A 14734-nucleotide genomic window follows, 5' to 3' on the forward strand; every position below is an offset into this window, starting at 1 on the left:
ATGCAATGAAACATGACTGCAGTGAGTTTTCGCACAGTCAGTAAATATATTTGGGCATCTGCCGATCACACAGTCTTTACTAGCTTGTGGTGCGCAGCAGTTCACTAAGTGCACATGGCATTGTTGCGCCATCACACATATTGTTATGGTGAAAGGAAAGAGGAAGGTGACATAACGTAGAGGAAGACGAAGACTGGCCGTTGCCTGAATGCCATATACACCAGTTGTAAACATACATTATTTTACACTCGTGGGCCTGCTTTCTTCCTGCAACATTTTGGAGGAAGATGCGAGGTACAATCACGGAACTTCGCAGCGGACGTCATCTACCTGCTGCCACAATGGCAAATCAACCGACACAAGCGACAACGCCTCAGCAGCCCGTGCCAACGGTCATCCTCACTCATCCGCGGGACCCGGGGACATCTTGTGGCACGGACAACGCCGACATCGAGGACTGGCTTACGATGTACGAGCGAGTGTGCGACAACAACAGGTGGGATCCAACAATGATGCTAGCAAACCTTATATTTTATCTGAGAGGAACTGTGAAGCAATGGTACGATACACATGAAGCTGACCTAACGAGCTGGGATGTCTGCAAAGAAAAAATGCGAGACTTGTTGGGCAGGCCTGTTGGTTGCCAGCTGGCAGCAAAAAAAGAACTTGCATGCTGCACTCAGACGTCCACAGAATCCTATGTCGTGTACATACAGGATGTGCTGGCCCTCTGACGCAAGGCTGATAACAACATGACCGAGGCAGACAAGATTGGTCACATACTAAAAGGTATTACAGACGATGCCTTCAATCTCCTGATGTGTAAGGATTGTGCCACTGTGGATGCAAATATAAAGGAGTGCCAGCGCTTCGAACAAGCGAAGGGCAGCCGTGTCGCTCAAACTTTCGACAGAATGTCCAATACTGCCGCGACATCTTCTTGCGAAGACCCACCACGGTTCGTTCAGCCAACAGGACCAGAAGATACAACGCGCATCGTTCGCCGTGAGCTTGAGGCCATGGCACCGGCTCCTGTTCGTTCCAACTGTTGGGAAAGCGTGCCTGCTATCTCCCTTATACAAGTGGTCGTTTGGGAGGAAATAGCAAGTTTGGGCATTCCATCTCTCTGCTCAGTCCACCATACAAACACCTACCAGGTTTCTCTGGCTGCTCGCTCCCACATGCAAAGCTTTTCGCCACTCCGTTGCAACTTAGCTGACTGACACACAGCAGATGATAGACCCGCCTGTTTTAATTGTTCCGGTATTGGACACATTGCCCATCATTGCTGCAACCACTGGTTGTCATCTCCTTGGTGGTCATCTCCGAGTCACAACCACCAAGTGCCAGACAATTGTACTTTCTCGCCCTATATGCCGACTAGGAACATCAACGCTGACAGTGCTCCACCTAGATCCAGCCGCTCCCTGTCTCGGCAAGGTCGTAGGTCCTGCTCGCCTCTCGTTCACCGCTCTTCGTCCCCATCTGCAACCGGTCGCTTCATTTTGGAAAACTAGGCGGTGCAGCCCCTGGAGGTGAAGCTGCAACTCCAACCTGGCCCACAAATCCTCTGCTGACCCTGCCTACACGTGGAAACCTACTGGACATTGAAGTTAATGGCATTCCTGTTACATCTCTCGTTGACACAGGAGTGCAGCTTTCAGTTACGAGCAGTGCTCTCCGCCGAAAGCTCAAGAAGGTTCTGACACCCGCCGTACCGTGCACTGTGCGAGTCACCGATGGGAGTACTTCACCTGTTCTTGGAATGTGCGCAGTACATGTGACCATTGGGGGCCATTATACCGTTGTTTTATTTATCGTCCTTGAGCACTGTCTGCACGACCTAATTCTTGGTCTCGACTTCCTTCCGAAACACTCTACCCAAATTGACTGCTCCGCAGGTGTTGTACAGTTGGATCTGCTGCTTCCTGCCGACGCAACCAACTTGTGCTTCACACCGCTTATGTTCTGCTGAGTTTGCAAGGCTGTCTCCATAGGCGGCTACAAATGTCCTTCTGACGCCCTGTCCTCCCGTACGTGATGGCGAGTACGTTGTGTCGCCGCTTACTGACGTGGTTTTGTCGCGAAATATTGCCCTACTGAGCAGCTTAATTCAGATCCGCGAAAACTGTGCTTGCGTGCCCATCCTCAATTTTGGATTTTGATCGCATATGCTGCCACACGGTATCGCCATAGCACATATCACTCCTTTGGAAGAATTTGAGATTTCTTCTTTGACCTCTGAATCCTTCCGCAGTACCAACGGACCTTTGTCAGCCACTCCTTCGTACTCGATGCCTGCGGATGATGTTTGTAAGGATTGCCCCTGACCTTCCTTCCGAGCAAACAACAGCTCTTCGTCACGTCCTGTCATCTTATCAGGATATCTTTAATTTGTACGACCGTCCACTGCGCCAGACATCTGTTGTCACGCATCAAATCAACACCGGTGACGCCAGCCCCATCCATAGGCGGCCATATCGTGTCTCCGCAACAGAAAGGGCCATCATACAGAAAGAGGTAGACAGGATGATGGACAAGGACATCACTGAACCTTCCAGTAGCCGGTGGGCATCCCTGGTTGCCTTAGTAAAGGAAAAAGACAACTCATGGCACTTCGGTGTTGACTACCGTCACCTCAACAGAATAACAAAGAAGGATGTTTATCCCCTGCCTCGCATTGATGACGCTCTTGACTGCCTTCATGGATCCCAATACTTTTCATCAATTGACCTCTGCTCCGGCTATTGGCAGATTAGCATCTATGAGATGGACCGCGAGAAAACTGCCTTCGTCACACCGGACGGTCTGTACCAATTTAAAGTCATGCCCTTTGGATTATGCAATGCGCCAGCTACATTCGAGCGCGTGATGGACTCTCTCTTGCGTGACTTGAAGTGGTCTACATGCCTCTGTTACCTCGACGATGTGATTGTGTTTTCGCCGAACTTTGAGAGCCCCCTGCGGCGCCTCACAACCATACTCTCCGTGTTTCGCAGGGTTGGCCTTCAGCTAGACTCCTCCAAGTGCCATTTCGGTCGCCGTGAAATTAACATGCTCGGCTAACTCGTAAACACTGCCGGAATCCAACCTGATCCACAGAAAGTTCATGCCGTGCGAAATTTTCCTGTACCTTGTTCAACAAACTATGTCCGTAGTTTTCTGGGCTTATGCTCTTATTTCCAGTGATTTGCGAAAAACTTTGCAGACATCGCTCACCCTCTCACTGACCTTCTTAAGAAAGATGTCTCTTTCTACTGGGAACCACTGCAGGAGAAAGCCTTCTCTACCCTGATTGAGCGGCATACAACGTCCCCGATTCTCTCACACTTTGACCCTTCTGCGCCCACTGAAGTACAAACTGATGCGAGTGGTTATGGCATCGGCGCTGTCCCCGCTCAGCGTCAACAGGGCCAAGACCGTGTCATCGCTTACGCCAGCCGTTTTCTTTCCACGCCCGAGTGAAATTACTCCATTACCGAGAGGGAATGTCTCGCGCTCGTATGGGTGGTCGCGAAATTTCGGCCGTACCTTTTCGGTTGGAGTTTCTGCGTCGTAACCGATCATCACACCCTCTGCTGGCTCTCCTCTTTGAAGGATCCAACTGGACGAATTGCACGTTGAGCACTGTGTCTACAAGAATATACGTTTTCTACTATGTATAAGTCAGGGCGCCTGCATAAAGACGCTGACTACCTGTCCTGCAATCCCGTCGATCAACTGGACGATACCAATGCAGACTCGGACATCAGTATTCTATCCCTCTCTGGCTTCCTCCATAGTGGCGACGAGCAACGCCAAGATCCTGTTTTTCGAACACTTATGGAATGCCAAAGCTCCTCGCCCAATGACCCGTCCCTCCGGATGTTCACCTTGCGCGATGGAACTTTAGACCGTCGTAGCATTCGTCCTGATGGCTTGGAACTCCTCCTAGTCTTTCCCAAGCACCTTCGACTGGCCATGCTCTAGCAACTCCACAACGCTCCTACCGCTGGACATCTGGGCATCACTCATACTTACGACCGCCTGCGGCGCTGCTTCTTCTGGCCCGGCATTTATTGCTCTGTGTGCTGTTATGTCACTTCTTGCAACCTGTGTCAGCGCTGGAAGACGCCCGCTATGCCTCCTGCTGGTTTGCTTCAACCAATTGATATCCCTACAGAGCCCTTCTTCCGTGTGGGCCTCGACCTCCTTGGCTCCTTTCCAATTTCCATTAAAGGAAACAAATGGATTGCTGTAGCAACAGATTATGCCACGAGATATGCCATCGCACGAGCGATGCCAACCAGCTGCGCTACCGATGTTGCCGACTTCTTAATATACGACGTCATCCTGCACCATGGCGACCCTCGCCAGTTACTCACGGATCGTGGCCACTACTTTCTATTGAAGGTCGTCGATCTGCTCTGCTCCTGTTCTACAGAACACCAGCTTGCTACCATGTCCCACCTTCAAACGAACGGCCTCACCGAGCGACTCAACCGCACACTAACTGAAATGCTGGCCTTGTACGTTTCCGACAATCACCGTGGCTAGGATGTCGCTTTACCATACATCACTTTCGCATACAACTTGTCCCGTCTGCCGGATTTTCAGCATTTTACCTTCTGTACGGCCGCGACCTCACCTTGCCCTTCAACACATTGCTACCTTCCACAGTACAATCACCCAGCATTAGTTACACTCGCTATGGTATTGCCTTAGCTGCCCAGGCCCGAGAGGTCGCCTGTCATCACCTCACAGTCTCGCAAGCCTCTCAAAAACGACGCTACGACCTTCGGCACCGAGACCACCATTTTTCACCTGGTCCCCTTGTCCTTCTCTGGACACCTTCACGTCGCGTCGGCTTGTCGGAAAAACTACTTCCCCGTTATTCTGGCCCGTACCAGATCTTACGTCAACTGTCCGACGTGACATACGAGATCGCCCCAGTCGGTCAGTCTTCAGTGCCTCCCAACATCACCAGTGATGTTGTTCAAGTCGCCAGGCTCAAGCCTTATGTCCCCCCATTAAGTGAGGCTCTATAACTTGCACCGGGACGGAGCTAATCCCACCAGGAGGGTGATGTTACGGTGAAGGGAAAGAAGAAGGTGACATGAACTAGAGGAAGACGAAGACTGGCCGTTGCCTGAACGCTATATACACCAGTTGTAAATATACATTATTTTACACTCATGGGCCTGCTTTCTTCCTGCAACAATATATTCTATTTGTGTGCTTTGTATATGAGTTGGAACCCTGGAACATGTCAGAATGGCACTTTAGTCTCACTTTATAAGTCATTTCTACTAATAAAGGAAACAACCTAATATGATTCTACAACCTCTAGGAATTTTTGTTTATTGTCAAATCAAGAATAACTACACACTTTTCTTCGAAAGATATTTAAAGCGGGATGTAGTATATAATTTCTGTACGAATATTTTTGTTGGACATAGACCCCGCACCAACTATGGTACCCAAACAATACATAACCAAATATCTCTTTGTAGCAGACATCCTTCTATAATTGATCACACATTCAACAGTACAACTATTTGGCATTACAAAAGGAAAATAAAACTACTATTGTCAAAAATACCCGATGCTATGTGGTTTAATTTGGTGCCTGACCTGTGTGTAATAGGTAATGAAATTCATCGTTGTATGTAGTGCATATATGTAGTGCATTCATAACTTCATATTCATATTTACATAGTGACACAATCGTATTGCACTACCTTGTATGACTTGTTACTCTTTGTGTGTTATTCAGTTCATTATAATCTATGTCAAGTGTACATTTGCTTGTGTTCCCTATGTATTATAATATCTACGTTTTGTTCTACTTATTTGGTATTATATGATTGCACACTGTATTTGATTTAGTGCAAATGCTGTCTGATGTGTACTCCCGAGGCGAAGGCCTTGTCAGGAAACATACGTTTCCTTTTGCCACGCCTCGTGGACATACCTACAACATTGTATTTATGTCTGAAATAAAGACTGATTGATTGATTGATGATTGATATTGATGGTAAGAAAAGGTGCTGGGGTACGAACCTGTGGTAGAGATTACGTCAGCCAAGAACTCGTCCAGCGCTTCGCGCTCTTCATCGTTCCCTTCCAGGTCAATGTCTTCCAAGTCAACTTGTGCATCATGCACAGCTTCAATTCCTGCATGAGAAGTTGATGCACCTGCCCCTTTAGCAAACGTCATGTATGTACCATTGGGGAAAATGTGGCAAAGATGAACTATCTGCATCAGCTTGTTCTAATTATAACATGGTGCCATGCTTTGCTTTCTGCATGCTATGATGGTCACCAGTGGCTTTAATATTAAAAAAAGCCAATTCTTTCTTTCAGGCAAGGCTATTATATGTAGGTGCAGTGTGTGTCTGTGTGCACATGAGAGTGGGTGAGAGAGAGAGAGAGAGAGGGAGAGAAGGCAATTATGAGCTGCAAATGCAAGTGTTTCATTCAGATTACAGAAACACTTGTGCTATGTGAAGTCTGGTGCATTTTTCACACTCGCATTGAAGCTTTATGGTTTGGCTAGGTATGGTGCACAGAAGAGTGAGAATAAGTAGGCATAACTCTTTAGCACTCTTGACCCAAAAATACTTCCGTTACATCTAATATTCGTTATAGACATGTATTTGTTACAGGCTTATATCAGCGAGAAACATTTAAGATTGCTTCGTTGTATCTGATAATTCATTATATTCATGATCATTATATCGAGTTTCAACTGCAGTACAATTGCTTTTTGTCACCATGTATATGACAAATATTTATCATTTTCAGAGGAAAGTGGCTATTTTTTCTCTGTCAATCTGAAAATTGCTCCAAAGAGTCTAGCTCTTTCCTTACCACGACCATTGGACATGGGTCACAGGTGACCCACAAGAGCCGTGACAAATTTTAAGACTTCCTCTCTCTTGATTGACTTGCTGCGCCATCTACAGCATAGGCTAAGGAATAGACTTTCATTTTCTGTGCCGCTTATATATTTATTTTTGTTTGCCATGCAGAGGCGACATTTAGCAAGCACACAGATGTGTGCACCCAGTGATCTTGAAGACGACAGGCACTCTTGCAGCTCAGCACTAAGCCCTCGCAAAACAGACGGTCTCGCAATTATACAGTGTTCTTGGACACTCAATTGTTTGGATGCTATATTGCAGCAGTGAGTCTGAGGATGACGTCAGGTCATGGGACAATGTTTTAGATGGAAACCCACAGAAGCAGCTCAGATTATCAGTTGTTTGGCAGTGAGTTTCCTTTCCTGCCTGTTGATGACTTAGGCTATGTTCACACTTGGTCTCGGAGCAGGCGGAAGCGGAAAAACACGACAAAATCCGCCTGCCTAAGTGGAAAAATGGGCGGAAAACTAGGCGGCGAAAAAAATCGGTCTCTGACTGATTTTTTCACCACAGCGATGCGGCAAATGGATCCGCTTCACCAGAAGCTGCACTAGCATGTAAACATCCGGTCGTAAAATTTAACATTTTCCATTCTTCATTGTCTATCTTTAGGAAAAGCAACTAGCTAAAACTATCGAAGCTGTTTCTTGTTTATCTTCCGTGGTAGACGAAAGTTAAAAATGACACGCCCAGTTGCGCGAAATGATAGCTTTTAGTAACTGATGGGTCAATGAATGCACGTATGTCTTGAAATAGTGTGATGAACAGTGCCACCACGCGGACAAACGTACGCAAACTAGATGGATGTGGGCGAAAGCGGCAGTGGTTTCTGCTGCAGTGGCAAAACAAATGTGAACATCTTGTACATGTGCGGAAAAGATTTTCCGGCCGCTTTGGCTTTTCCACCCGCTTGCCATTTCCCAAGTGTGAACGTAGCCTTACTGATTTCTTGTGCCGACTGAGATGTAATAGAATTGTTGACAATGTTATAGCTCTGATTTACAGTCTCTCTATAGCATATTGTGGGGATCTGCGGCCCCTGCCTCAGCAGAATGTGAGATTTTGCCCAATATTTGTGGAATCTACCACAAAGACTTTGCAGTTTCCACTAGGCAGAAACCATTTTTCTTCTAAGACCACACCGCTAGAACATTGTGAAAGTTTCATGAGCTATAGGCAGTTCAAGTGAAAACATTTTTGTATATTTCATAATTTTTTTCTTCTTTATTTAGATGTTATCGGCGTAAAATTGGAAGTGTTTCCTGCACATTTAAATAAAGTTTGTATTCCACAAAGTAGTTTACATTCTATGCCCTGACATGTCGTTCAAAGTTATATTTTAGGAAAGTACATATCTTTAGCTTTCTTTTGATATATAGCACACTACAACCATGACCATATATTCAATAAGTACTCATTACTAAAGCCTCCAAAAAAATGGAAGGCGACGCTAATAATTTACTTGGGTGTCTCTTGATGCCACTTGCACCTCGGCATTGGTGTTCTTTAGGTTAACTTTAGGCAAACGCAACGCACAAACTGAACTCGGAGGCAACTGTTTTCCATTAATTAGCCGGTTAAATATTATGCCACCTTTTTGTGTGTGGTGTCATTATGACGTCATTACTTCTGCTTTCTAATTCTGGGTTTCCAGGAATTTTGCTAAAGTCGTGCTCACGTGGCGAGTCTCTAAGTCTACGATTTTGTGCTTTGGTGTAAGGTAATCAGTGATTTCTAATTAATTCTAATTATTCCAGACACTTCAGTAACTCAACTTGTAACTAAACTTATGCTCTGATAGCATATCTATAATGAAACCCATGAATTTTGTACTGTACTATTTTTTTCAATTTTTATGATACATCTTGAATTTCCTCCCCAGTCTCAGGAGGTGAACCGGAAATGCTGCACAGGAAACAAGTGTGTCACTCAATGCTCATGCCACTAAAAAAGGCCATTTTGTCCATAGTAGGAAAAGAGTAAGCCAATTCTCACTACTAATTCAGGTGTTGCCAATATTGTCGTAACTTTTCCTACAAACTATGACAGGAAGGTTGCCCAGATACGTACAACCAAGACATGCCACTGTGTTAAGCTGTTTTTTACCACGACCATTAAACACAAATCACGGAGTGCCACGCTCAATTTCAAGGCTTGTGGCACCCATATGAAGTGTCCGCTAGAATGCAGTCTAAGGATTAAACTTTCATTTTCTGAGTAGTTTATTTCTTTGCCACATGGCAGTGATTCTTAATGGGACCACAGGATGTGTCGAGATGTTGGTGGAAATGAACAGGCCATGATTTATAATAGTATTAGAATCGAGCATGCTGTTAATGATTTAAGATGGAATTATCATTCTAATTGGCACAAGTCGTGATATACGATATGTTGCGCTGACTGGTGGTGAAACCTTGGTACTAGATATGGATGCACTAGGATTACTGTACAGAAGTTGGCTGTTATTAAGTGCACCATAATTACTGTTTAGAATCGCAGTCTTTATATTACATAGGCGTTAGCACTTCATTCTATGCATATTATGAGCTAAAAAAATAATTATGGAAATCCAATTCACCTATTGGAACTCCAGAAGCAAAACTTTTGTGAAGCAGTTAAATAAATGCCACACAATTGATTATATTCTGCACAGTGCTTTGCGTCGTAGCGATTACCTGCCTGCCAGTGAAGAGACAGCAAGAGCCCACGTCTTGCTGGACCCCCACCATGTGACCACGCATTACACTGTCTCCGGGATTGGCTTCCTTTGCTATGACACTGTACACAGGCGCTGCGCGCCGACTATAGCGGGCCGATCCTGGAGATAGTGCAACAGTAAACTGCACTTTACTCAACAAAAGACCGACCAAGCAAATGCACCAAACCACAAACCCTAGGAAAGAAGGCATAGAAAGGTTTGTATAATTAGAGGAATTGCGCTCTTAATGATGTATATCTGTTGCAATGAGGATATTTAGGTAGCATATGTTTCATCACGAAGCGATTCCGTAGAAAATGAGGCCAGTAGCCAGTACACCTGCAAGGTTAGTAAACATGGTAGTGCTGCCCTGCGCATGAGCTTTTTGCAAGACAGTAGCACACAGCCATAGTCAGAAAAGTCCAGGAGGTTCGCAAAGTAAGCTTCACTTTAAGAGTTCACGCTATGCTGCGGCTTGAGGTAGCGTTTAGGCCAGGAATCCTCCAGCCACAGGGATGAGTACGCCTGGGAGTAGGAGCTAAAGAAAAAGGGTTTATTTTACATATATACACTGGCTCCAGATATGGAAGCCCACTCCATGCAGGAGCATTTTGAATGTCTCGGCTCACTACATCTCTGAGCACACATCAGGACACATAAGGACCTGCACCAAAGGTCTCCACTTTTACATCGAAGCTGTATACCTCTACCCTCCAAGGAAATTTTTGTGTCATTGTTGGCGTGGTAAGCAAAAAACTCCCCATACATGGGCCGATCCCGGACATAGTGCAATGCCGGGCCGACCCGCGGCAGAGATGAAGCAGGCATTAAGCACTCCCTATAAGTGGGCCGATCCCGAAGATAGTGCAATGCCGGGCCGACCCGTGGTGGAGGTGAAGCAGGCGTTAAGCACTCCCCATATGTAGGCCAGCCAGCCTGGACCAGCCTGGACAACCATCAGCTCTTTTGCAGAGAGTTTTGTTTTCTGCCTTTTGATGACTAACTAAATTTTGTGCCAAGTGAGATGACATGAAGATGTTGGCACAATATAGAATATAGGTCTTACTTACAGTGTCTCTAGTGCATGTGGTGGAGGTTTGCTGCTCTCAGCCAGAGTGTGACATTATGTCTTTTGGCAAACATTTTTGGGAACTACCAGTAAGAGGCAGTTTCCATCAGGCAGAAGAAAAATTTGTAGCACACATTGCTTATGAGCTAGAGCATTGAAACATTTATGTGCTGTCGGAAATTCAAGTGAAAAGAGTTTGTATATTTCAGAATATTTTATTCTTTTGTTAATTTTGTGTTATCACATGTTCACAATGTGTTACCACATTGTGAACATTTCCGGTACTTTTCAGTAAAGATTGTTTTTTACAAATTATATTAAACCTAACATGCATTTCTGAAATTTTATATCTTTGGAGAGTACACTTCATTAGCTTCATACTGATTTATAACGTATTAATGTATCCCCTAGTCCCTCAGGGTGTATTCAATAAAACATATTTCCTAAAACATTCAAAAAGAGGGCCATTTTTTTCAATGAGAAGTAAAGATTTAAGAGCTCTGGACCATTTCAGCTCATCACAAGTGATTGCCACTATTTATCTTATGACGTGTTGATCTTATCACGGGCATTTTGCCACTTTTTGAGTGGCTTGTGATGAAAAGAGGCCATCAATGGGTCTTTTCCTTTCCCAACATAGATGCATAGATGGAAGTAGTTGTTTTATTGTCTGCGCTTTTATTAAGATTTTTTTTTTACACTAGATGGCAGCTAATGATCCCTACATGAATGCACCATTGTGTTGTCGGCTACCTGAAATGGGACAGCAATGGAAAGAACACTTGCAAGGAAATCAGGATCTGGTGCAAATGATGTGAGAAAGCCCAGTTCGAAGTACCGTGCTTTGAGCACTATCATACTGCTGGTATTCTGCAGTAGTTTGCATAGCATTAGCTGAGGAATGCTACAATCCAAACAATGGTTTGTTTGTGAAGTGGGCAGTTCACAACAGTAAACAAGCAATATTTTCAAGCGAAGCTTGTATTGCCTCACTCATATCTGCATCGGTGTTGCTGTATGAGAAAACTCAAGCCGCGCGAAAATAAAAATTGCTTGTTGGGCTGCGAATTCGAACCACTGACTTCCGGGTTGTGAGACCATCACGCTCAGCCACTGTCGGTTCATCATACGCGCCCTTTAAAGTGAGGTTTTATATGCATGAAGACATAGATGCAGCGCGAGGCGCAAGCCAATCACAGGTGTCCCCTCCTTCCGGAGGAGGGAAAGCGGGTGTGATCACATGTTCGCTCGCCTCGCGCCCACCGTTTCTCGCTAGTTCAGGCCCGGCAGTCAGATGGGGAGGACACGTTTGGTTCGTTCTGCCGAAGAGCAGGCTGCGTTGAAGGAACGGCAGTGTGAGCGGGCTGTGCGTCTTGTGTTCGGCTGAAGAACAGGTGGCGTTTCATGAATGCTGCCAGGAACTCGCTCAAGCAAGGGCTCGTCATCGACGTGCTGATCTTGCCGTGAGGGAGCACGAAGCCGAGGTGTTCCATTCGTATATAATTTATTTCAATTAGTAAGTACAAGTAATTTCCCCTGTGTAGTCCTTGGTGTCTTTGTTTGTTGGCTTCTTATGATATGATTAATAAAGAAAGTCAGACCTTTTAGTTAACCCCCTTTCACAGTATTGGTTCAGTATTGTACCAGTATGATACACCACCACCACCAAAAAAGTCACTGTTCTTGCATATTTCTAAGTTACCTAGAGCAGGTAAAGCTCGGTACAAATATACCAAGGTGCCTCCATCATGAATATAGGAAACAAGCAAATGTGTACGTACGGTGCAGTGTCCCTTGTTCTTTGTATGCTTCAAGATCCCTGCGAAAGACTTCCCCAAAGGTCTCTTGCCGTTCTCGCAGCACTTCCTGCTCTTGTTCTTCCAGCTGTCGAAGCAGCGTTTGGTGGTCTTCTTCCAGTTTGTCTACGTAAAAGACCAAAGAGCTATATCTTTCATGCTACTTTTTTAGCAAGTGCAATGTTTTGTAATAAGGGTGAACAAGTGGTATTGTGGGTGTTCATGTTTTCTTCAATATACTTGAAATAAATCTTTTTCAGTGTCACACATTTTGCATAATTTCTTTCTCTAAATACAAGTTTCACAGACTGCCAACAGTGGATCTCTAATGTTTTCAATGTGCCCTACAACACTGTTTCACCCATTGGCTCCCAAAGCTGGCAAACCCCAGACTCAAAGAACCTCGACCACATTGTCAAAGCGAGCGATTCACAGGATTGGTTTAAAACGGTATTTGTTGATTCTGCAACATATAGCATTATGTCCGCTTCAGTGGTGGTACAATCTAAAAAATATTTCGTTTATATTTGTAGACACTTTGTGCATGCATTCCAACATCTATGTGCCTGTAGCAGCACAGTGACTGCATTCCATCGAATCCTGGCAAACAAATTTTGTCACAACAGTGCAAAATGTGCTGGGACAAAAGAGGAAAACAAATTTAGCAGGTGAGAATATGAAAAGTGCAGTGCTGCTTTCTACATGCCTCAGTGTTTCAAGCTTTTCCACACAAAAATAAATCTGAGTGTCAGTTAGGGTTTTAAACTGAAAAGTGCTGCTTCATATTGTGAATAAAACTTATTTGTTCACAATTTTTGAGAGTTTATTACTGTAGCCCATTGTACAACAAACACAACAGCGAAACTTTGCAGTGTACACATGGGGGCAAAATAATAGAATGGAGAGCCACGTAGCATGCGTAATATTTGGTAGCCAAAGGGTTAACAAAGCTGCAAAATGTCTTGTGAATGAAGGGGCATCACTGTACCTATATCCTCCTCCAATAACGTAGCAAAGGTCTTTGTACGAGTGTACAGAAAAAAAAAAAAAAAAAGAAAAAAAAATCAACGACTACCTTTGAATTTTTCGTCTCTTTTCGATTCTCCCGTGTGATGTAAACCAAAGAGCCCCGCCAGTAAGCCAAGCAGTAGCACTTTGTTATGTTTATGTTAATTAGTTCTCGCATGGCGTACAACATTATGCCTTTATTTGAGCTGCTTTGCTGTTAGCTTTCACAGTGAGTGCCTGAATGCACACACTCTGGCAATATGAAAGGGAACACCAGAATTATGTTCAAATATATGGCAATTTTCCTTGTGTGCGCCTGTAGTGAGGAAGACTTCCATAAGTGGGGTTCTTCAACAGGAGAACAACAACGAATAGTAGCAAGTGAGGTTCTGACCTGCATGTTTGCACGAATCGCATTTTCAACAAAGAAAGATGAAGTGTTCACTTTCATATTGGTGGAGAGTGTACCATACAGTGTTATGAAAGCTAGATGCAGCAAAACAGCAAAGGAGCTCACATGCAACATGCATGACCATGTCTATTGGCAAGACTGACTGAATAATGGGGTCAAGGTAATAAAGGGAAGGAAAGCCACAGTCTATGGCTAAGGATTAATTTTGACCACCCGGGGTTCTTCGATGTGCACCTGCTGCATGAATGGTTTTGCGTTCTGCCTCCATCAGAATGTGGTTGCCACAGCTGGAAACCAAATCCACAACTTCACACTCAGTAGCAGAATGCTACAGCCACTACAGTAAGTTGCTAGCAAGTAGAACAAGCTAATTGATCATCTAACATGGAGCTCAAAAAAGTATTCTAAAGAGTGCTTTTGACATTAGCAATTACTTGCTTAATCAGCATCGATTTAGGGTGATCTTTCTTGCAGTGCTCTGTTGACCGCTTCAGAATTCTGTAAAGTGTTTATATGACCATGGCCATATTTGAACGCTGGTGTTCGTGCTTTCTCCCATGCTTGAGTGCAGCTCTAATGGCACATTGTGGCCCACTTTAGGTTTTGCAGGTTTGTTTATTGCTTTTCTTTTGCAAAGCTGAAAGCATATAGTAACAGTCATATTCATTTAACAGGAATCCTGACATTAGCACCAGTTTCAAGATTCCTGACTACAAAATATACCACAAGATGGTATACATTGGTTCTCCAGTTAACAGTTTCCCAAAAGATTGTGGTGGGACAAAAATAATGGAACAGAGGGCCATGTAGCATGCATGATATTTGGTAGCTAATGGGTTAACAAAG

General features: G+C 44.6%; 2 protein-coding genes across 4 annotated transcripts in view; one reads left to right on the plus strand and one right to left on the minus strand.

Annotated features, from left to right (window-relative positions):
• Positions 1-14734, plus strand: part of LOC126544028 (transmembrane protein 231-like) — a 38120-nt gene that overhangs the window by 19820 nt on the left and 3566 nt on the right. For 2 of the 3 annotated variants that reach the window (XM_055061978.2, XM_072286953.1), the window contains exons 8-9: positions 8788-8884; positions 12768-13136. In XM_055061978.2, coding sequence (XP_054917953.2) covers positions 8788-8884; positions 12768-13136 — 466 coding nt within the window. Of the gene's footprint in view, positions 1-8787; positions 8885-12767; positions 13137-14734 lie in introns of those variants that run through there. The other variant, XM_055061979.2, reaches the window with a different exon arrangement.
• Positions 1-14734, minus strand: part of Dysb (dystrobrevin binding protein dysbindin) — a 41566-nt gene that overhangs the window by 15580 nt on the left and 11252 nt on the right. The window contains exons 7-8 of the mRNA XM_050191219.3: positions 12454-12594; positions 6043-6156 (exon numbers count right to left, since the gene is read on the minus strand). Of these exons, the coding sequence (XP_050047176.1) occupies positions 6043-6156; positions 12454-12594 (255 nt within the window). The remainder of the gene's footprint in view (positions 1-6042; positions 6157-12453; positions 12595-14734) is intronic.

The sequence above is a fragment of the Dermacentor andersoni genome, chromosome 1 (genome assembly GCF_023375885.2).
Source record: "Dermacentor andersoni chromosome 1, qqDerAnde1_hic_scaffold, whole genome shotgun sequence".
NCBI classification, from domain to species: Eukaryota; Metazoa; Arthropoda; class Arachnida; order Ixodida; family Ixodidae; genus Dermacentor; species Dermacentor andersoni.